This window comes from Amblyomma maculatum, chromosome 9 (assembly GCF_055883805.1).
Source record: "Amblyomma maculatum isolate TAMU_Amacu chromosome 9, ASM5588380v1, whole genome shotgun sequence".
In the NCBI taxonomy this organism is placed as follows: Eukaryota; Metazoa; Arthropoda; class Arachnida; order Ixodida; family Ixodidae; genus Amblyomma; species Amblyomma maculatum.
The window spans coordinates 56,650,626-56,674,572 of NC_139352.1; the positions used below are offsets into that span (position 1 = coordinate 56,650,626).

General features: G+C 45.5%; 1 protein-coding gene across 2 annotated transcripts in view; it reads right to left on the minus strand.

The window, feature by feature from the left end:
• Positions 1 to 437: 437 nt before the first annotated feature.
• The window catches only part of LOC146179098 (solute carrier family 2, facilitated glucose transporter member 10-like), a 60,522-nt gene continuing 37,012 nt past the window's right edge, over positions 438 to 23,947 (minus strand). For both annotated transcript variants that reach the window (XM_084578797.1, XM_084578796.1), the window contains exons 3-13: positions 18,045 to 18,161; positions 16,863 to 17,053; positions 15,166 to 15,269; positions 11,551 to 11,659; positions 10,439 to 10,525; positions 9,637 to 9,717; positions 8,079 to 8,189; positions 6,415 to 7,444; positions 4,980 to 5,102; positions 4,455 to 4,587; positions 438 to 1,911 (exon numbers count right to left, since the gene is read on the minus strand). In XM_084578797.1, coding sequence (XP_084434923.1) covers positions 1,836 to 1,911; positions 4,455 to 4,587; positions 4,980 to 5,102; positions 6,415 to 7,444; positions 8,079 to 8,189; positions 9,637 to 9,717; positions 10,439 to 10,525; positions 11,551 to 11,659; positions 15,166 to 15,269; positions 16,863 to 17,053; positions 18,045 to 18,161 — 2,162 coding nt within the window. In that variant the 3' untranslated portion in view covers positions 438 to 1,835. The remainder of the gene's footprint in view (positions 1,912 to 4,454; positions 4,588 to 4,979; positions 5,103 to 6,414; positions 7,445 to 8,078; positions 8,190 to 9,636; positions 9,718 to 10,438; positions 10,526 to 11,550; positions 11,660 to 15,165; positions 15,270 to 16,862; positions 17,054 to 18,044; positions 18,162 to 23,947) is intronic.

Below are 23,947 nucleotides of genomic sequence, written 5' to 3' on the forward strand. Positions count from 1 at the left end.
AGGCCTGCAATTAAACCTTGGCAAGACAAGTCGATGTAGGCGACTAGAACAGCATGAACAATGTAATTATTGTTGTCTGCGGCAAGGTGGCGGTAAGGCCGGCTGTTAGACATAACCGAATAATAATTTTCACTATAACTGCGGCGCATATTTATCGGGTTACAGCGGGACAGTGCTTGCATACGTTCTGCAGCCGGACTTGGTAGTTGCCGTAACTACGGATGGCGAAGCGATGTTAAGTGTTTCCTGAATGCTCTTGCCGCATCCTACTGTAGTAGCTTTCTGCCCTGAAAAAGTTGTTTTGTATACAGTGACCAGTTGTGCACTGCACAGTTCTTATTTTTCTCCTTACTCAAACAATATCAAATAAGTCCTTGGCTACTGAAATTCACATGTTGTGCATCATCATTGGTGAAGTTCATATCATAAGGCTTCGTATCCAAGACTAAATATGTCACCATGCAGCCTTACCTCTCGAATGGCCGTAGGCTTATTTCATGAGCAAACTTGTCCCGGCCTGATGATGAAGAGGCATGAAGTGTCACAGAACAATTAACACGAACACTTTTCAACAAGTTTTTTTATTAAAGAGTTTCCCTCGCTCACTTGCTGCAGCAGCACTACAACGTTGATGATACAAACTTAATGTGACTCGCTGATAGTAAATTAGACACATCTTGTCGCAAACAACAACTGTCGTACTGCCTATGAGAGCGCAGGCGTCTTGCAAATCTTTCTTTAAAATCATTTTAACGATAAAACAAAAAACAGGAAGACGGCTGGTCTGACACCAAAATGACGATGCACATTTCAATGGACTTCACTTGACATGCAAAAATAGCACACACTTCCGTGAGGAGTCCACTGAGTGTTTCCCAGTAGACAACATCAGATGACTTCCTTGCTATGTTCGCCCACATAACTACACTTAACATTTAGAGCACTATGTATTGCGTCTTGAAATAGGGCTAGTGCCCATTTAATGCTCTCCTGCTTTCGCTTTGCCGCGCCTTTGTGGAGCAACTGTACGTCTTTGTATCTGCATTCGTTCAAAAACCTAAACCACACTTAACGACAGAAGCCAGTGAACTCAAATGCACGTTGGAGTTGCTAGGAACAGCGCAAAAAAATGCCCATCGCAACAAGAGCTGCTCTGAAAGCTTACGACATGAATAGAAGCTGCCATTTCTTTACAACTTTGATCCATAATTCATATAATCCACATGGCCGCGTAACCCACCTAACCCATAAGGCTACAGAACCAACAAGGTCACATATATGGACACATTAAGGACGTCTTTGGGACATTCAACCGCCTATGATCTCCAGCGAAGAATGACAAGAAGCTCGGTTGAGGGCTTCGCAACTTTCGCTGCAACCTTCTCGTCAAGACTGGTGTCCTGAGGCCGTTGGAGTTACGAGAGGGAGCAGAGATCCAGGAAAAAGAGCCACCATCAAATTTGTGGCAGCGCCAACGGCATGGTAGACAGCAGTTCGTGGATAAACACGTGTCACGCGTACCGTTTTCTTGGTCTGCGCTCTTAACAATCAGGTGGCCATTTTAGAGAACAGAACGACACTAAGGCTTCAAGGAGCCTTTCAGAGAGTGCGTGTCGAAGTAAACAATCTAGCCACCAAGAGCACTGCAGAGCGCTCAGCGAAGTTCGCAGCACGCTGAAGCGCATGCCCGGGTCCACGTTGCAGTCTCACGGTGTTCTTAGCTGCAGTTACACAACCAGCGCACAGAGGAGTGCCAAGTTCGTCGCACCATTCTTTTCCTGTCGGCGGATGGTCTTGTAAAAGAAATACAGTCCTTGAGATGTCCACAATTTTCTTCAGGCTGCACCACGAAGCGTGTAGTCTGAGGCACGACACCACCGTGTCGGGAGCACCGTCCGCCACCGGACAAACCTGCGTTACAAAAACGTAAGAGCCCAGGAAAGTAGTGGCTTATTTCTAGAGGTCTGAGAAACAAGATATGTAGGCTGTGAGCAAACGACTTGACGCTTATAATCGTCATCTGGTCTGTTCTATGAGATTACTATTAATCGTGTAGTTCATTACACTACACCGAAACTAGAAAGCTGGAGGTTCGCGAACTGTAGGAGTAAAAACAACGAAGCTTAAAGCATGTTCATACTAAGAATGGCGCCGCGGAAACCGCTCAGGGAAGATACTGACCACTGCGCCAGCTGGTAGAATATTCTGCATATTGGAAGCGTTACTGCAAACTGAGCGACAGTGAATCCCTAGTCACTTCTTAGCGCTTACGGTACGATTTCCACATACGTTTGCACGAAAGTTGGCACTGAATGCTATATGTGCAGTACTATTAATGCGTAAGCATTGTAGGGCCATGTAGGCGGGTTTAGCATGGGCGTGACCTTGTCGAAGCTGTAAAAGAGAAACTAGTTGGTATATCGGAAAAAAATGAATCGTATAGAGGGTCAAGAAAGGTGTGTAAATGACAAAACGGTTGATGTGGGTTTAATAGGTAATTAATTATAACCAATTAAGTGGTTTACAGGAAATGAAAGGCCCAGTATTTGTTACTCGCGAAAGAGTAACAAAACTGGTATAGCGGAAAGAAAATTATACCATCGGATAGAGCGTGAATAAATGGTGTGCAAGTGACAAAATGGTGGTTGTGGGTTTATAAGGTAATTGATTACAGCCAATTAAGTGGTTTACTGGCAAGGAAAGGCCCAGTATCTGTCACTAGCGGAATCCCGCTGACACATCTCGCGGACAACACAGCAACGCTCAGGCTTACGAATTTCTCCAGCGCAGATTCTGCTGTGATCTCGGCATTTTTTTTTCTTTTTGCAAGTTTTCTGTAAATGTGAAGTTTATGGGTTGATAATAAACGTACCGGTAGCAGGTTTTGTATTTCATCTATTTTTCTTTGAGTGTTTTAAGCAGTTCAAAATTATTAACTAAGGGGACCTACTAGCGTAATTAAATGTGGTAGATAGGGACGGACGTAAGAGGAAGTGCCGATCATACGCCTGCTTTCATATCAGTAACCGTCTCTACGCTGATGTTTTTCCACGGGGAGCTTGCAAGTTCAACGTGCATACTAAGCCACTGAGCCCTTCCGCCGTTTCCCCTCCGTCTATGCTGTCAGGTACCTAGAACTCATCTGTCCGATGCGACTACTAGAAATTATCTTCGCATATGAAGGAAGTGCAGCCAACAAATTTTGCAACGCCTGACAGAACGCCCGTGTCGTCTTGAGTGAAGCTGCGCTCACTGAAATAAAAAGCAATTTCAAATTACAGTGAAACATTCGCGGAACACGTAAGCTCGGTTACGACGGCTCCAATACGTGGCTCCTTTTGAGGATCCTTATTCGCGTGTACAGTCGCCCCAAACAGATGTGCCGTTTGTCACTCGCTTAGTCACTACTCTCTTAATTAGTGCCTCTTTATCTTCACACATGCTCATTAGCATATAGTCATAAGCTACCGCATTATATGAAAGGGCAAACTACATAATCTGCTAAAAAAGCCGCATACGGACGCGCCTGCGTGACTCGTGAAAATAGAACTTTGTATCACTGTAATAGCACTGTATGTTCACACAAATTGTGCCTGAGTGGCCAAGGGCTCCTGGTTCCGTTCCCATCTCATTGAAAAATTTATTTTAACCGTGAGTCCCCTAATTTATATATTTGTATGGCGCAATAAGGTTACAGTCACCTTGTGATCACAATACATAGCTTAGAAAAGAAACCTATATGTTGCCACGCACAGCCGTTGTATTGCTGAAGGACTGCCCTTCCTTTGTTGAAGCGCCGAACACTACGATCCGGTGAACGGCCGCCGTAATTCTGTACAATTAGAGGTTATGTCAAAGTACGTTCGAACAGAATCAGCAAAGACGCATTAAGAAACAATGAAATGGCATTATGAGAGGCTGCAGTATGTGAAAACTGTGGAATTAAGCTTTTGCAGTAAATAAAAAGCGTCTTAGGTGAAATTGAAATATTTTCAGGGTTGCTATTTATTCTGTAACGATATGATGCCTTACGCGACAAGCTGCAGTCGCAACAAAATCAACAAAGCAAAAGAAAACTCACAGGGCATTTACCGCTGCATAAACAAGGATTCTGTTACAGGTGTTCCTTGCCGCGGTAAAGTGCACGTGACGTCACTGCTGTTACTTGCGACGTCAGTGTGTTGCAGCACTTGGCGTGACCCGTTGCCTCGGCGTGTTTTTGTGCCGTCATGCTGCACGTCACCCCGTGCTGCTCAGACAGCGTAGTGCGGTGCTGCGGCAACGTGCCCTTAAAAGCTACTGCTGTAAAATTAATTTAACTGGCATTTCTGGATATTAACTATCTAATTCTCTTCCATTGCTCTTTTGCAAGTGAGCATACGCAAGGGTGCGCTTACAGACTTCACACTCAAAGAGCTACGAGCCCTCAACCTGCTACAATTGTCGCAACGTACCCTCGGTCCAGTTCTTCAGTGATCTCCTCCAGGCTCTTGTGCTTGGTCTCGGGTACGCAGAAAAATATGAAGCAGAGTGCAAATACGCACACGCCGGAGTACATGAGAAGCGTGTCGCCGATACCCAGGGCATCTGCAAGAAGGCGGATCATTAGTACCGGTCGCTTTACACATGAACTTCGCGATTGGGGAAACATTGCTAGCTGTAAGCATGACGTTACTTAGCAGGAATCGGCCCAGATACCAAACACATATATGAGGCGACGGACAGGCAGGTGTAAACTACCGTTGGGTGGTCTCTTACTATAATTATAATTTGAAGCCAACTAAAAAAGCATCTGATTTACAATCAGCGTATCCTGTATATTGATGGCGACTATATGAAGATGATTTTGATCGATGAAATGTCAGTGACATTTCTATTCTATTTAACTTTTTCTTTTCAAGACAGCCAAAGCTAGTATTCTTCGCTGCCTAGAGAACAAAGTTTCCTACATCGTTGAGATCCATCTACGTGATACTTACCAAGAACTGTCAAAAAGCAGGCGGACACGGTCATGTTGGCAGCCCAGTTGGCCGACGTGGCTATCGATATGGCTCGACCCCTGACAGATGCCGGGAAGATCTCGCTCAGGATCACCCAAGTCGCTGCATCGCGATTGAGGCCGAATTTTAGCGAAGTTCTCATACGCAGCAAAGCAGAAAGTGGTACATGTTTAATTGAAGTGGCTTTTCATTGTTAGCCTCTTTGTCAATATATGCGCATTACAGCTGCAAAAATTGTCCTCACACTTGCAGTGAAAAGGGCGTCTTGCTGTAGAGGTCTCGTTAATAAATGTGTGAGCCTGGTGCATTTTAACCAAGGACAAACTGTTGTTCATTGGAATAATATAGCCATTCGCTTTGTCCCACGTTGAATGTTTCCTTTAGCCGCACTTGTCACTTTATTTTTCAAAAGTTACTTAAGCTTAGCACTGCCTTATTCTAACCTTGTGCTATCACTGCCTTATGCTAGCAAGTTAAATCAATTTCATTTCATTTCATTTGTTTCTTTCTTAAATGGCAGTAGGCATTACATACGGGAGGGGGGGGGGGGGGGTATATGTAGGTAAGTGGTAGTGGCGGAACACAGAAAATACATTGGGTACAAAAAGAACCATACATAATGCAAATTAACAGATAATCCTAATAACAATAAAGCATGAAAGGGGAGAAAACCAGGACGGTACAGTTGGAACTTCATCGCAGTATGTGTTTCACAAGTCTACCGTATGTTCAATGCTCTCTGACGAAGGTTGCTAAAGTTAAGAAAAGTGACTACGAAGGTTTTCACGAAATATACGGCCCCGCAACGGTCGTACAGTAGTTAAGACGCTCGACTCCTGTGCGCAAGGATGCGGGATCGAATCCCTGCCCCGTCGGCCTGTTTTCGATGGAGGCGAAAAGCAAGGTTCCCGTGTGCTGTGCAATGACAGTTCCCGTTAAAGAACCCCAGGAAGCCTAAATTTTCCGATCCCTCCACTACGGCATCTCTCATAGGCTGAGTCGCTTTCGGCCGTTAATCCCATAAACCAACCAAAGAAATAGATAGAGCTTTTTTCTTCTAAGAGGATGATTATACTAAATTTAGACTCCAACTCAATTGTACCTTTTTTCACAACGCTGACATTTCGAAGACAAGGCATGCAGGTTTTCTCTGCAGTCATGCTATCATTCACCTTGAGGCGTGCAAGAGGCTATAATCTGGTTAAAAACCGATCCTAATGAATGGCATTTCTCCTTTACATACGGCACTGTCTTTTCCTCGCTTCCGTATGAGACACCCCATGAGCGTCAGTGCTAGAGAAGAAAACAAAAACGCAGTTTCTATCACATCGGTTACTGCATGCAGGCTCAAGCAAAGAAAAAAAAAAGATCTTATGATTATTCAGAGTACTTTGAACAGACTCAGTATACTTACTTGTCCCGAAGCTGATACCATAAGCGAACACGTAGCACATGAGGGCCGTCAGAGTAAGCGCCCTTTGGACTGCTGAGCCCTGCGGCACTCCTGAACACTGGGACTCTTCCGCTGCAGCGCTTGCAGGCGTGCGACCAAGACTAGCCTTTTCTTTGGCCTCCGAGACGTCCACGCCATCAGAACCACTCTCCGACGAAGTCGGCCTCTGCATATCCTTCGGGTTGCTGATTCCTGCTGAAGGCGAAGCTAATGGTCCGTTTGCACCGTCTCGCGCTATGGCAGCTTTTCCGAGTACGTCGTTGGACAGGTGACCGTCGTCTAGAGAATAAGAGGTGACTGTGGGTGCCATCTTGATTTCATTTGGCTGCTCCAGCAGCTCGACAGAAATATTTCCATTACTCGAATCTTGATCGAAGTGCGGCAAGAGCATTGGTGACTTGCTTCCTCGGGCCACGTCATGTCCTCGTGGTACCTCGTATTCAGCGCCTCCTGTGGTTTCCTGTGCTCTGGTATGTATCTCCTCTGATATTGCCACGTGTTTCACGGCCTCAGAAGGTGCTGAGGTCGCCGCTCTACGAGGAAGGTCTGCTCCGTAGACAACACTGTAGCCAACACCTTCTAGTTCAGGTCTTCTCAGCAACGCAGGACTTGACGTTACTGGAGCTTGAAGCAAACTCGGCGATGCATCCAGCATAGAGGTTTCGAGTGATGGCCCTTCTGGTACGTACTCTCGACGATACCGCCGGTTCAACGAAGGAGTGGTCAGGTGCAAAGAGGCAATGTGGACTTGCGTCGCTTCTGATACATCGCTGGCGGCAGTCGTGTACGAGTACGAAGTCATAGAAGAATTGAAGATGCTTCCCCTGTCCCGACAACGCAGAGCGATGACGTGACCGGAGCCCCCGTAGGAGAACTTGGCGAGGATTCCCAGCGAAAAGATGCTGACCGCCATCAGGAACACCCCGGAGCACAAGCAGACCCGACGGCCCAAGCGGTCTAGAAACAGCAGGGAGAAGAAAGCTGAGCCAACCTGAAAAATGAAAGCATTATTTGAACATCGTTAAAAGTATGGACGCACTGCGTAATTAACCTAATGGAATACCGAGTTTACCAAAGTAAATCCGTGTACTTAAATCTCTCTCTTTTATTGCGAAAGCAATGCTACGCCAGGTTTCGGCTCGACGCGTAGTCCGTGTCCTTAGCCACGAATGACCTTGAACAGCCGCAAAGAAGAAGAACAAGAACGCTCGGTCACCCGCAGCTTATGCTTTTGCTCCACTTCGGTTCAGCAGTGTTGAACCCTTCTTATTTTTGTTTAAGTGCAGTGTATAGTCAAGACAGATAGTGTTACGCAGAAGAATATTTATATCATATTAACTCGGCCAAAACTTGCGTTTCCATCGATGTGAAAAAATGATCGACGGATGCCGATGACGATAGGCGAAGAAACAAAATGGCAATGCCACACCAAATTCTAGAAAAAAGTATAGTAATAGCAACAAGCAGTGATGAAATTACGACAATGTAAGGCTCGCTTTTTTACGTTTCTTTTTATTATGCGTCTTCAGGGAGAAACGCAAACCAGGAACTTTCTAGCTCACTAGGCTCTGCCTCTGTCGCAACAACTTCATTGAAAATATATATGCCTTATCATACGCACATACCTTGACGACACCGAGACCCACAGATGCGAGGGTAGCAGCAACGTTGGTGCAGAATCCAAGATGCTTGAGCAACGTTGGCGCATAGTAGGTCACATTCGTCTGCCCAGTGCACTGCAGGTTAATCCGTCACAAACGAATTCGATTACATCGGTGCCCTTTAACACAGCTGTGGCTAAGTGCTTAGACATTTGTGACACCTGTAAGACTTAAGCATGCTCTAGGACTTTAACGAGCTTTTTTAAGCTCCATATACGCCCATATTCATACACATTCCATCAGGTCGTTGCATCCCGTATGTAGAGGAATTCCGCGCTTCGAAGACTTTTGTACAGGCCAAACTCATCACAACAAGTTACCTCTACCTGGTCAATAAACGGCGAAATGGAAGGAGTCATAAAGATCGTCAGCTCTCTGACGGAACCAAAGGGAACTTGAATCTTGTTAAAGCGACCGGCTGCCGAACAAGGCACACAGATATGAAGCAGGCTGTTCGATGTTTAAACATTGCTGGTCGTAGATTGTCAGAGGCAATAAAACACCGCACGGCAAAATCCCAGCAGAGCGCGAAAAGATTCGAAAAGGCGACCACCCTTGGTTCCTAATAATAAACTGTAGCAAGAAGTCGCAGAAATGAATTAGCAGCGAGGGAAGCGGCGACCCTGTGAGTAACGGCTATCGCTCAGCCGTACCCCAACTGATAACGGCATGTGCGAGACCTCATCATCGTTGCCCAGCAGAAAGACCAGTACTCGAAATTTTCACACATATACCTCTTAAGAACAATTTTGTATACCCCTTCACACTTGAAACAAAATCGCAGAGCTATAAGCTTAACCGTTTATCCCATCAATCAGCGGATCTGGAGGGCATTTGCCGTAGAAATTCGCGGAGTGGTGGAAGGCTCCGGATTTAAGCTGGCAGCTTGCTTTTTATCCTTGCTCTTTGCCACAGCAGTCACGTACAGGTGAACGAAAATTCTCTAGCGCCTGCGTCTGTGGCCCGACATGGCCGAGCGGACGTGGCCAAGAGTTGAACTGTTGGCTTAAGAATACAAGTGCGATCGTGGCATTGCTTTAGAACTAACTCGCGCACCATTGGAAGTTGATGAAGACGGCGATGCATAGCGCGAAAATGTAACAGGGGAGATGGCAGTTTGCGGCGATGGCTTAGTTCTCTAATGCAACAGCCATGGATCCGCTCGCTTCACTGAGGGTTCGAACCAGGTTTGCGGCCCTATGCTAATCTTTGTCAGTTGTTTTGCATGTGTTTCTGTCACATTGATGCGAACAGTTAAGAGCCCCTATAAAACCCGCCGTTTCCTTCGTCAGTTGAAGCATTCGCATCGTCCTGCGCGTGCGCAGAACGCAAGATCTCGCTCTACCGAATGTTATGGTGAATTCACTGCCTCAGTGCATCACTGGCTTCCCCCGGACAGCCTCATTAAGCCTTAAAAGTTACCTTCGATTCGGCGCAGTCACAAACAAATCGAAATTTTATGCTTGAACATCCGCCCCTTTACAATTAAACTTTTTTTTTTTTTCACGTGAGCCAGACGTACCTGCTGCAGGATAACGAGGCCAACTCCGATTATCATCCTCCCTCTCATTGCTGGAGTGAACAGGTCACGGTAGCGGTAGCTCTGAAAAAGATGAAAAATGTAAGTGTTGCGATGGTCAAATGGTTGAAATACAAAAATGCATACGATTACATAATGTGCTTTCTATCACATGGCAAAGGTTGCAGCAAAAGATTCTACCAGGAGCCATCGGGAATTTCCGACCAGTCCGATGAGGTGCACAGAATATATTTAGAGTACAGGTAACGTAAAATCAATCTTCCGCAGTGGCACTGTACCACGTTTTTAATCGCTATTGCAATATGAAAGATTTGGCCTGGGAGCGCGCAATGCAGTATTTGCGCACTAAAAGGTGGAGATATAAATTGATTCAAAATTACAAGGGACTTTAGCGACTGAAATGGTGAAAGGCGAAAAAGCCTGAATGCCGCATTCTGCTACGCAACTGGCACTAATTAAATGTTACCTAATTAATTACTCATTAATGAATTAAGCAATAGAAACTCACAAACAGCCCCGAATAGACAGCTCCGGTCCTGTGTGTCTATTTGTGCCCATTTGTGAGTGTCTTCTTGCGCTATTAACCTTTCCTCTTTACCAATGTTAAGATCCGACGTACAGTGTCCGACGTGCTTACAACGGAAGTGTTCTTATCTGCCTCTAGTATGTTTCATTCCCCATTTCTCTTTTGCCGCACCTTTTGAGGTACGGACGCCCTTTAGGAACTACTTAAACATAAATGTAGCAATGTTTGCGAGAAAAGGAAAAATCTGTCAAAACTAACCTGCTCTTCCAGCAATGACTTCTGCATGCGGTTCAGTTCCTGGGACACCGTGTGCTCGCCATGAATAACAGTGAGCACCTTCTTGGCCTTTAAGAAAGAGAAAAAAGATTTTGAAGATTTATTAATGTAATGAACAAAAAAAGGGAAAATCCGTCTAGGGTCCGGCAGTCCACACTGAAGAAATGCAAGGTGAACCAGATAAAATGGAGATAATTGAGGTGATAGGGAAAGATGTGTGATCCCACTCAGCTACACAAGCTGTGTAAAAGGCACAAAAGCCACATGCGCGAGTTTATTATCGGGAACGAAAGCCGCCATGCACGAGCAGAAATTGAAGTCGATTTTTTCTCGTTAGGCAACTGTCTTGAGACCCCTCCGGAAACGAGAAGTCTGACTGAAGCACTTTATTGGGCCATATTCAGAGGAATTGTTCGTTGGCACACGTGACACATATGCATGTAGATTGACAGCTGTGTGTAGATCAGTTTTAGCACCTCTTCGAGACTTGCTGAATGCTGTAAAGCATTCAGCCCTTTCACTGCAGCAGCTGTGTTTGGAGCTCCATTCATCGTGACCTACTGGCGGTCGTAATTTGTCTTTCTTTGGTGCTTCGGACCTACCCGTGATTCAGAGGTGGAACAAGCTGGGACATTCGGAACAAACATTCTGTGCCTTGCGATCGGTCAGACACACAAGCAACAACGATCGTGGCATCAACGTGACGTGCTCTACCTATCATAATTGGGGGCGAAGAACTCCGCTTCCGTACCCGTTTCCCGCACTGATGATTGCCTCGTAGAGAGGTCTGACGAATTGGATTTTTTGGAGTAGGAAGCTGTCGCTCACTTTCAGAGATAACGAAATGGGCTTTGCCATTTCTTTGGCTGTTATGTCACGTCGAGTTTCTACACAGCGTGCTTTCCACTTCTGCAGCTCCAAAATTTTCAGAACCCGGCTGGCGTACTTACTGCATTTGCTCGCAATACTCCAAAGTGTCTCCTCTAGCTTCTGGCTTAGCGTTCATTGAACTTACACCAAACAAGATGTAATATGAATAGGATAATGGCTCAGCGATCACCTCAAAACACGCAGTAGAGATCTCAGATACTTACTTCCTCATGACGTCCCTTGAGCACGAGGAAGTGTGGGCTCTGCGGCAGGAACATCGTCCCAAACAGCTGCAGCAGGGCCGGACACGTGGCGGCGGCGAACATGAACTGCCTTGGGGAGAAACCGACCCGCTACAGCACTCGCATTGCGGAGCAAAATTTGACGGCGCAAAACACATTTCACACACGCGATCCCCTCTTAAACACGTGCCGCGCGCAGTGACTTTCATCTACGCGTGCTGCGAAATGCTCAATAATTGTTCCCGGGACGAAACTCTGATTTTAAACCGCGGCATTGCTTGAAGAGAAGTTTCAGGAGATTCGCACACAGTGTCACCCTCGATAAGCATTGCAGTTAGCAATCAGTTAATGTCAGTTAATGTCTCGTAATTTCTTGTTTCTACGTATTCTAATAGCCGTTAATAATTCATTTGGCAGCCGCAAGGGGCGCGAAGGTCAGCTAATGCCCAGAGCGATCTGATAGCTAGTAAGAACCTCATAAATAACTTATATTGGCGGCTTCGCAACTGGCGTGATCAACAATTTACCCTTTCCGTGAGGTGGTAACGATAACAGCCTAACGTCGGAAACAACTTGATGGTTCTCATCCGCTCCGGCTCAAGGCCCATTCGTGTCGCTTACTACGACCTTATGACTGGTCTTCCTAGTCTTAATTACTATTTGCCGCCAGCGACAGGCTACTTTATCTTTACAATATTAAAAGGACGACTATAGCTCGCAATGTGGCGGAACTGAAACAACAAATAAACTTAGACATTCAATGATTCAAGACGGTTATAGCGGCGCATCAGCCAAACTAGCATATATATGCCCACTTAATCTCGCAGTGCATAAAATATTTTTGCAGTCACTGTTAATCTATGTCCCCAAAAAGTTACGGTTCTCCATTCTTCGAGAGCACAGTACAGAAGTCTATCACAATTACGAAATAGGCTTAGTTAAGTAGTTGTTAGATCATTTATTTATGATTGATTTATTTGCGTGCATACTTCAAGGGTGGAGGCATTACATGGCGGGTAAGGTACATGTAATGCGCTTGAATAACAAATTAATTAAACATAACTAGAAAACAACCTTTCCAAAGAGCCACTTGTAATGGTTGAACATGAGTGTGGCATCGAACAACGACTGAAAAAAATATATATATCTTCATGCAATATGATTCTGAACACAAAGATCAAGCTCTTTTTGTGCACAAATGGTGACATGCAATGTGCATATAGTGCTTCTAAGGGCGAAGTTGTATGCGGCAGTTAGGACGGAAGCGACAGTCGGGACTAGCTCCCCTAGTTTAATACGCAAAAATTACAAGGGACTTTAGCGACTAAAGTAGTGAAAGGCAAAAGCCTGAGTGCCGCATTGCGCTACGCAACTGTCACTGATTAGTAATTAGTCAATCAGTTATTTGATAATTAATTAAGCAGATGTTAAGTAAGTATTATTTAATTAACTAATCGACAAATATTCAGTTAAGTTAAGAATTGGTAATTATTTATTAATAAATCATTGATTGATATATGCCCATATAGGGCACGCACTCCAGCGTATTGTGGTGGTGCTCTGTGATTGGTCGAGACCTCTATGACGTCATCCCACCTCGGCCAATCAGAGCCGCCGCAAAAAGCGTGACACATTTTGTCCACAGTAGCATGAGCCATTAAAGGCTTTCGCCTTAATAATATAGTCGCCCATTTAATCCGGTATGTTAAAATCATCTGCAATTGCCAACCGGGGCTTCAGCGTCTCCGAGCAATGCAATAAACCTAGGCGTGAATTCTCTCCGATGATGACCGCAATAGTTTTAAAAGATAGAGTCGTCCTTTGTTATTCTAAATAATAGGCGAGTTCTGATGCGAAGGTTCTAATGTCGTCTACCTCCTGAAACGTCGACAAGGCTCATACGTGGGACCAACGACCATTTCGAATTCAAATTAACATTGATAGATTCTTAGCGCGTATATGTAACAATATTCTATTTAAAAAAACACACCGTTAATATTGGGTATCCGTTAGATAACTTCACAACTATACAACTATACCCCGATTAAGATTCAAAAGGCATTACGACGTGGAAAGCTTGCAATCGGTCGGTTTTTAGGAGACTTCACCAAGGTGTCGTCCTGCTCCACCTTGGAGGCTTCCCATAAGAATTTGACCAGCACCGTTTTCACTTCGACTTATTCATCTATTCTCTCTCGAACTACCATCTGATTTGCTGGCAGTCCTGGTTAGCTCAGTTGGTATAGTGACTGCCCCGGTAAGGCGAAGGTCTCCCCCAGATCAGTGCAAATTTTTCTGTAACTACGAAGGTCTTGAGGAAGCTGTATGGCTTTCCTTTGTAGCCGTACGGCTGCTCTTGGGTGAATGTCAATGAGTAGGCCTAATTACTCCCTTACTGCAAAGTTTAGAATTGCGCCTGATAAATAAATTTAATAACGTCGCGCACGACATCATTGAGTCAGTACAGAGTCCAACGTGCCCACAGCCTTGAGCCTTGCACAAGTAAGCCTAGCACCATTATTGTGAAGGACAAACAGCTATTTCAGATAAATTAGAAACTGAAGAAACAGAAGCCGAAAGGCGGCAAAAATAATTTGCAATGAATGGCTGCTTCCCATTTCTTATTTTTGAGCAACTCCGTGCTGTCATTTTGCCTTTCATTGTGTCAGTAATTTGGAAGTTGGTTAACAAAAGGCTTGAAATGAATTAAGCCCAGTACGAAAACTTTATAAAGGGAATTACCTCTAATGCTAGCTGTATAATATTGGCACTTAATATATCAAATAAAAAGCCTATTAGTCAATTAAACTAAACTAATTGTCGAACAATTAAGCTCTATACTGAAGATAAGTTTATTGCAACTTCAAAAACTGATGATGAATGCTCATATACACACTATATACAATACACACTGTCCAACACTATATCAAACAATGATATACAACCTGCAGGTCTGTCCTGCATAACGACCATTGCACTATAAAGCTCAGGTAGCCAGCCTTGCTGTCCTTACCCCGGCACTGACCGCATGAAGTTATCTCTCATAGCATTGAAACATGAATGTGCAACCAGTTAAAAACAAAAGAAAACCTGATATACAGCTGTTGAGATGACGCTATGAGCAAGAAGCTGTCTATTTACAAAGTAGAGTGGAACATACTCAAAACCACAAGGCTTCACTGAAGTTTAGACTGAGGACAATTCTTGTTGACATGATTCTTTTTGACATGATTCTTGACATGATTGTTATTAGGAAAAAGGCTGCCACAATGCCCCAAACAATAAGACTCCAAATAAAAGAAAGAAGAAGTGTGATACAAAAACGGTGGAACTGCACGCGCACCCGGAACGTGAATACATGCTTTTGAAAGAACGCGCCATGTCGTCGTAAATAAGACTAATCCAATACCACACTCGCCTTCTATCACAAGGATTCACTTCTCGCGTACATCTCTAGCAATTTCAGGCCAGCGTCTGATTCTGGCTACGTTTCCATCATCGTAGTAAGTGGATAGACCGATATCAAAGCTCCACGGGAAGAAGATATAAGCGCAGTAGTGTTTAATTGTAAGCAGCATAAATTCGGTGTATACGAACCATCCATTGTCGTAGGAGATGAAGGCATAGTTGATCGTGTAAGCAAACAGGAAGCCCACAGTGATGCCTACTTCGCTGAAAGACATGAGGAGGCCGCGATGGGCCTGCGACCAGAGATAAACACCAGAGCACGCTTTACCAGGCAAAGTTCTTGCGATACAACCCTTGTCATTCCTCGCGCTAAGTATACATTGACGAAAGCAGGCTGCAAAATGTCGAAGATTCTTCATAAAATAGCGGCGTATCTGAAAGAACCCAGGGCTGAAATCAAAAGTATAGACCAGCGTTCCAATACTTTTAGAAAGTAGTAAACAAAGAAACTCGGAGTAAAGGCTACCGTTTGTGTACTGACGGTCGCCACTTGCACCGCCTTCACCTCCCTCTCGTAAAAGTGTCGTGCGCGATATGCAATAGTCCCAGGTACCTTAACCCTCTCTCTAGAGAAGGAAGAAGTCGATAATACAACTATAAGCAAAAAAAAAAAGATGTATACCTATTGCTTACGTCAACGCCCTCCACGACTTCGTACAATAAAATATTCTGATCGTCAGATTTGTTAGAATTTCGCTTCGCACTGGAAATGCAGCTTGGAACTTCCGAACGCCATTTTCTGCCAAAATGTATCTCAAATGCGCGTAAATTATAGGTTGGTATGCCTTACTGGTCCTTGTTATTAGGAGAAACCAGGAACCGTATTCTGTAGGGTCCACATTTGAAAAGGATGTCCATTTTCCGTGCCGTTTGTTGACGGCAGCGTCAGACAAACGCAGCGTGTGGCCAGTCACAGAAATCACGTGGTGGTGAATTCCGCCATCGACACTAATCATCGCCACTCACTCCACGCATAACTACTGGTAGCGCCATTCCTCTAACGCTAAGCTACGGTTGGTAATGAGCCAATAATTCGGTCCCTTTGCGGGAACCCCTGTAAGCCGTGGCTTCATGAGAAAACAACAGAGGCCAATGCTAGAAGTCCAAATGAATGCGAAATGGCAAATGGACAATGCCTCTTTGCAGAACAAGGCTTCAAAATTCTCATGCTTCACATATTCATAAATTGCACTTTCCGCCGAGCCTAGCTTGTACTGGGATCCTCTTCTATCTCCCCTTCCTCTTCCCCAGCGCAGAGTAGCACGCCAGATTTTAATACTTCCGCCAACCTCTCTGCCTTTCCTTTCAATAAACCCATCTGTCTATCTAAAGCTTCTTCAGAGTACAAACATCTGGCTTTTTTTTCCATCGCATAACCGCCCACATGAGGTCGAAACAGTGTGAAGAACAGCTGGTTTCCTTTTAGCTGAGGATTACATCCCATCCCAGATACAAGCGGTTTCATTCTAGACGCCTGATTTCAGTGATGCCTTGAAGCACAATATATGAGAAAAAGTAGTTTCTTTCTTCATCGAAAACTAAGCACTCCCGCTTGTCCTTCCTCTTATATGTGCATGTCTTAAAAATAAAAGTTACTTTTTCTGTTCAGCATCACAGATCACCTCAAAGCTTTCAACCATCTTTCATGCTAAGCTGGACAGCTTAGACTTATTGAAAAGCCTACTCCGGCTCTCATATACTTTAAAAATCGTTATAATCCGGGCGACATATATATACATGACCTACACAGTGCGGAACTAAACGCTAGAAACGATAATGATGACAAAGTAGCAAATTCTACCACCGGCCAGGGCAAAATAACTCACGGGTGGCGATATCTCAGCGATGTATGTGCACTGGGCGGTGGTGGAGAGTGAGATGGCTACTCCGGTTACGAAGCGCCCCGTCACCAGTATGGCGAGCCCCGTGCTCAGACTCTGCAACGCCGAACCACACAGGAAGAACATGCTCGCCAGAAGCAGCGCCTTCTTGCGTCCAAGGTGGTCAACCAAGATACCTGACATGATGCGAACGGGCAGGTCATCAGCAAGAAGTGACTCGAGCGACGTGTAGACGGTAGCAAATCCCCAAACTCTTGTTTTGTTAATTGTACACTCTTAATCTGGTTCCACCTAGGTTTCAGCTATAAGTGCAACTTTTGAAAGTTCCATTTATAACCGGACCGTATGTGGAACAAGATTAAGAGTGTATATGACTTCTTGACGCGTGTAAGCTATACTCGGGGACACTTTTTCTTGGCAATGGGTGCAAAGATAGGGAGGCGGGGCGTCTTTAAACGTGTCACTCCGCCATGTAGTTCGACCGCGCGGCTTTCGGTCTGCGTTGACGTTGCAGATCATTTTCTTCGTTTGCTTCGACAGCCAACGTCTCTTAAACTTGACTGAATATTGTCTGGTGAAAACGCTTCCAACCCTTGCGGAGTAGACGACCAGAACAACCGGAATTACCCGAACAGGCGGCTGTCGCCATCTTGTTTTTAAAGTCGGGGAGTCTCGAAAACCCTCGACAGACGTCAGACGAGAAAACCCGGTGGGACCAAGAAAAGTGTTTTGGGCATGACACCTTCGCTTCGGGAAATTGGTTCCGTGATAAAAAATATACCGTAAATAACTAGCACTATGATTTCAATTTGTTTTTGCAGAAATTGCTCACATAACTAGGGACTATATTCAGCTGCGCAGGAAGATGATGCGTTCCGGCTCCGTAGCTTTGGCTCCATTGCCAAGAAAAAGTGTCCCCGAGCATAGTTCTTTATTAGCATAACCTTCAGTATAGAGTCGGACCAGACCTGACACAACAGAGGGCAGGGGCCATGGGTCAACATATTCAGGATCAGACAAAATATACGTGCCGGGTGACAGCATTGATCTGTCTGACACCTGTCATCAAATCATCAAAGGTGAGCCATAAACCGCTCGTTGGGGAATTCTAGTAAAGAGTGAACTGTTACAGTGTACAAGAATACGATGTGTCGTGGCGTGGCTCACCTCCAAAGAAGGATGCTATGAATGCACTCAGGAACACGCTTCCCACCACCAGCTGCTGAACGACACAAGACAGGTCAAAGGTCTCCCTGATCTGCAGTAGGGCCCCGGATATTATCCCTGCGAAAGGGATGACAATGTCGTAAATGCATAGTTCAAGCAAGTAATGAGAGAAGAAAATTGCTGCAATCTCGTCTCACACGTTCTCAAAGCTCGCGAAAATTAAATTAACCTCTTCTTTAATTAGTAAATCATGGTAACTTGTTTCAGCATACGTTCTCCCAAAATAAGAGAAAATGTCTATTATCCACAACTTCCGACAAAATTCAGGTCAAGGTCAATGCAAGAGAAACTCTGGGGTGTCTGGTGTGTGTGCAAGTTCGTGAGTGCCTCCTTGTGTGACTTAATACGTCTATAGCAATGCGCAGACCATCCCAGCCAACCACCAGCTATGCAAGCCAAGACGAGAAGCTTATAAAAACTTGAGGAAATGATATCACTTCAATTATCAAGGCGTGCCTAAAGGTGGTTTCCGTGCTCAAAGAAGAGTTACTACACAGCGTGTTTGTCATAAAGAATAGGTTTTGAGGACCGTGGAAAGTTAGTGAGGCATAAAAGCTAAGGGGGGGGGGGGGGGGGGGCGGAGCAAATGTAGTGCATGGGGTGCTTATGTAAGCCGAGGTGTAATACAAGCGTATTTTGGAGGTGTAACGGAAGAACCATGTGGCTACGAAGAAGCATGGAGGAAAGGCTCGGGAATGGTTCGGTAGGAGAACATTTTGGTGCATTGGATAACCAGCGCTACACTTCAGCACTTCAAAATAACGACAAATATCTACATCGTTGGGAGGGGGGGGGGGGGGGGCTGCTCCTGGACTTGCGGGGCTGGGACTGGTAGGTCACCGCCGTTTGCGGCGAGGGCTAGCCTACCACCGGATTTCTATCTGTTATAGGCCGTCACTACACCCGCCACAGCTCCGGTGGTGGACGACGGTTGTTGCGACGTGCGCCTTTCTCTCCCTCTTCTTTCTCTTTTTTATCTCCTTCTCTTTTTTCTCTACTTTCTCTCTTCTGTCCGCACGAGGCAGCGAAGTGGCTCAGCTACAGAGCCAGTAGCAGGCCTGTGAACTTTCTTTTTCTTCTTCCTACAGCCACAACAACATCTACATCACACTTGCTTAGTCAAAGAAAAGTTGATAAATATTGCCAGGCAACATTCATCGATGACAGGAGGGGACAGGGTCGACTGGAGAAGAGGAAGGGCGGGCGTATACGTGACACCGGCCGCACACGCACGAAAACTCACGGGCTCTGTTAAATCGTGGGCGGCCCCAAGGGACACAACCTTCGGCAAATAATGATCCCGGAAGAGCGGAGGCAATTGATCGACCACGCAAAGCCTTCGGGACACACGCAATTGAGGGCTACTTGAGAATAACATGCTGCTTGTGCCTCGCCAATGCTTGTTGTAACGCGCTTTAAACAACGTGCGCAAAAGGAGGGGATAACATTTGTTAGATAACCTCTTGCTCGAGGTACTTACATAACTGCGCGCTTCCGCGTGCTACACTATACGGACACTTATCTCGCACGTGCGTAACCAATTTTGCAGCCTCCCTTTCCCTCCTCTCCCCTACGCTCACAAAAGTTGATACGCGCACTCAGTGGCAGGCGCAACATTCATGCACGCGCACTATCCCCCCCCCCCCCACCCACACACACACACTTTCAGCAGGAAGAGAAACAGCAAGACAAACAACATGAAGATTAATGCTTCCGCGCAGTCATGTCATCCAAACTGAAGACATCGCTCAGGAACGCAGCTTGTAAACATCTTCGACAGCAATCTGTATACCGTGCGAAGGTAATGGGCCTAAAGGAGCTTTGCTGAAACCCTATGAGTGTGTCATCCTTCGGGAGCCCGCTCTGTTCCTTGTGCGCCGGTAGCAGCTATTAAACGCGTTTCGATGTCGACCTTTGGCGATCTTCGCTCGTGCGAGGCCGCGTGAACGCGCTCGTAACCCAAAACGCCCCCGTAGACTTCTTTTGCCGTTGCGCGTAGGCAGCCCGTGATTAGGGCGGACACACGCATTGAACACCGCTATTACTGTTTACATCGATCTCAGGAGCACGACGTGATGTGACGGTCGCTTCCTGGTTGAATCTTCATGAAAAGTGGAGTTGGAGTGTGGCATCAGTTTCATTAAATATATGGCCTCTTTAATGCGTTACCTACAAAAAGAAATGGTTACAGGGCGGCGGTTATTTGCGCAAGAATCGGATTTTATGAGCATACGCAACAATTCTTGTATCGTCCCTGAGACAGAGCTTGTTCATGTCAGCGCAGGCATTGCCAGCAAGCGCACGCATCTATGTCACTAAGTCAATCAGAGACCAGTACAACTCTCATGAACCCTGCTGCCATGCATGTAGCGTCTATACAGTTCCAGGGACATGGCTTAAGGCAAAAACCTGAATAATCACATTCTTTTTTTTTTTTTTTTGAGAGACACACATGTTTTTAAGGGTTCAACATCTCGGCGTAGTATCTAATCCTAACTAACAGCTTATACAACGACTCCCTGCCTGAGAGAAGGGTTGTTTGGTTTGCTCCTAGCCCTGGGGAAGCGAGATAATGGGTGCGGAAGAGGAAAAGAAAGCGAAAGGTGGGTAAGAATCCAGAACGAAATAAGAATGCGCCTGCTGCAAAGTTATAACATGTCTCTAGTACCTTAACACGATCTATCAACCAATCAATCGCCCAGTTAATTGATATCTGTCTCTCATATCTCACTAATATACGTAATATCGATCCATCAGTCATCCTTATAAACAATTTTATTTCCTTTTAGATAAACCACGAACGACCTCTCCTTTCGGTACTAAGTGCCCTCAGGAACGATGCAACGGCAAGCATTCATGGATGACGTAGGAATCTCCTGCCCAATGGCATAGCCTTTAAATTTAGCGCGCTGCTGTTAGCCAAAACTTCTCAATGATGCCAAAATATGGCTGTGCCGTAAAGACCGCGCTGGGACCAGGGAGAGAGGTGGAGCTCTCGACAATGTACTACTTGTAGTACCGCGGCCAATCTGAACCCAGGAGTGGGTTCCCTGTTATGACAAGATTGCGTGTGGTGCGGATATATATCTGTCACTATTCTTTCGTAACGCGAGTTGACGGAACGCCGTTGAACGCCTTTTTCCCCCTACTTTACAAAGAAGGAGTGTGATATCAATTGGCAAGAGCGTAAGATAGGAGCAAACAATACGGAGATAACTTCCAAGGTGCTTGCACACATTGGCGAGTCGCCATCAAGGCAACGTATAGAGTGCCAGCTCGCTACCCACACGTGCGTACAGATGCACGCATGCGTCCAATTCGAACGAAACGCTGCGCTTCAAAGGAACGCATTAATGGTATAGTAATATTGCCCTTTATAGGGCGAAAGCTCTACTACTACATGTACAACCCTCAGCTTCGCCCGGCTACGTCTCAATGCGCATGAAACAACATCAAGGTAAAACTAACATATCCGCAAGACTAATAATGTATGCCATGTACGACTACGTCACATGAACTGGACATTTGAACTTGAACGCTGACCTTGAGGTGACCTTCAAGATAAATTTAACTACCGCAATGACGTCTCATTACGTTACTGCGGATGTTGATCAATGATGCATGTATACAACATTGGCTGTTTGCGGGGATGTGTTCAGATTAGCCATGGAAGTGCGCTGAACGTCGTGCAGACCTCCATCGCAGAGAAGCTAGTATTGCAAACGTGCCTCCTCCGATCACAAAGCGGTTGTTGCCCGCCGTCAAGCGGCTCTCGCGAACGACAGGGAACTTGGCTGTGCTAGAAAAGCTACTGAAACACTTTAGCGAGAAGACAGAATGTTGTTGTTGTTATTGTGGCTGTACGAAGAAGGAAAAGAAAATGCACGGGCCGGCTACTGGCTCTGTAGCTGAGCCACCTCCGCTGCCTCGTGCAGACAGAAGAGAAAATAGAAAAGAAAGAAAAGGAAGAGGGAGGGAAAGACGCGCGCCGCAACAACAGTCGTCGTCCACCACCGAAACAGTGGTGGGTGCAATGACGGCCTACAACAGTTAAAAATTCTGTGGCAGGCTAGCCACCGCCGCAAGCGGCTGTGACCCACCTGTCCCAACCCCATCAGGGCAGTACCGCTCTAAACGCGAAGCTCATCATGCGCGGAAGCTCGCCAAGATCCAAGCGCCTTTGGAAAAGCAAGTTAACAGAGCTTTCACTTGTTATAACCAGGTTTACGTAAGTAGAGTTAAACATCCACCATATTTGTTTTGTTTTGTTTCTGGCGTGGTTTTATAACAATTGCCATTCCGGCAGCCGAAGAGGGCCTGATTATAATCAAGTTGAAAGAGGAGATTGGAAGTCTGCTGAAATCGAAGTGGCCGCGGATGCCGCAGGTCAACGGTGGAGATCGTTAGTAGAAGCATTTGTACTGCAGTGAAGGTAATTAAGGTGATGATAATGATGATTATGGTGGTGCCATTAACCTGTGACGTCATCTTTTCATGAAGTGAATATGTTATAGCGCTGTAGTGATGACGGTCACGTGCGTGTACTGATGAGGTCTACTCGCTCGGAAAGCCATAGATCAACGTTACAGCGGTAATTCTATTTGGATGTCACAGCAACGCTGCTGCAGCCACGAGGATACCGTGACTTCACGTAGCTGAAGAATAGGTCGCCCTCTAAAGCACATCTCTGAGACTGTAGCGATACCCAAAGAAGAAAAGGTGCGGAATATGCATGATGCGAGTCGTATCCTTCTCACACTTCGACTTCACGTGCGCCTTGCTATACAGAGGGCAATGCTACAGCGATGGCTGTTGAGGGCCCATTCCTCGATTCTGTGACGACAGCATAACGCAAATGAGTACGAGGAGAAGGAGGAGGAAACGTAAGAAGTGAAACGTGCTGCGCTGAGTGGTCAGAATTCTTCACCGTCCCATTTCACTTTGTGGCTGCGTGTCACCGCTACATGTCATACCGGACGCCGTCTTATTTGTTGGACGATTGACTAACGTGGTCTTTTTCTTTCACTGTTTCCATAAACGCACTGGCCATGGAGTCTCAGTGTGATATGAAACACAGGGTGCTCACTGTTATCCTGCCGCTCCTTATAAAACAGCTAGACGCGCAGCTAAGGGGACGCTCTAGCAGTTTAATGGGATCTGGCAGGCCACCTTTACCTGTAGCAGCTGAACATGCTACTCATCATATTTATACGCCTGGCGACCAAGCAAGTGCGATGCTGCTTGCTTTTTGCGACAAGGTCATTTGTACTCTATGATGTAATATGCTTTCTGACGTGTGTATCCGAGGCAATGAAAGCCAAAAATTGGCACTACCTGTTTCCCAAGGCATAAAGGGGCATGTTATGAAGCATGAATTGAACTTAGAGAAGTACTAAACGCTATGATAAAAAGCTCTTATTTCTTCATTTACGGTGGCATTGAGATTTGCAGAAGACTTTCCGATTTTTCTCGAGGAATAAAAGCATCGCCTCTAGGTTTAGAAACGGTATACAGAGCTGTAATGAGTGTAAAGTGTATAATATATTGAGTCCTTGTAGCGAAATTAAAAGTCTAAGGCAGCGCTTGGAGATACATAAAGGCACACGTTTCATAGCCGTTCATTAATGGAACATTTGGCTCCAGTCCACCTTGTGTTAACGTCTCGGCGGGAATGTAAATTTATGGAAATGAGACGCAATTTCGCAGAGAAATTTGCTGGCTTGAAAGAAAAGAAGTGCGAATAAATTTTTACTTACTACATTTTCTATTTTTACTCTTTGATACCAACGTGAAAATATCTTTTCAAAAGCGCGTTCAGCACCCTCAGCGCTACGGGGTCAATA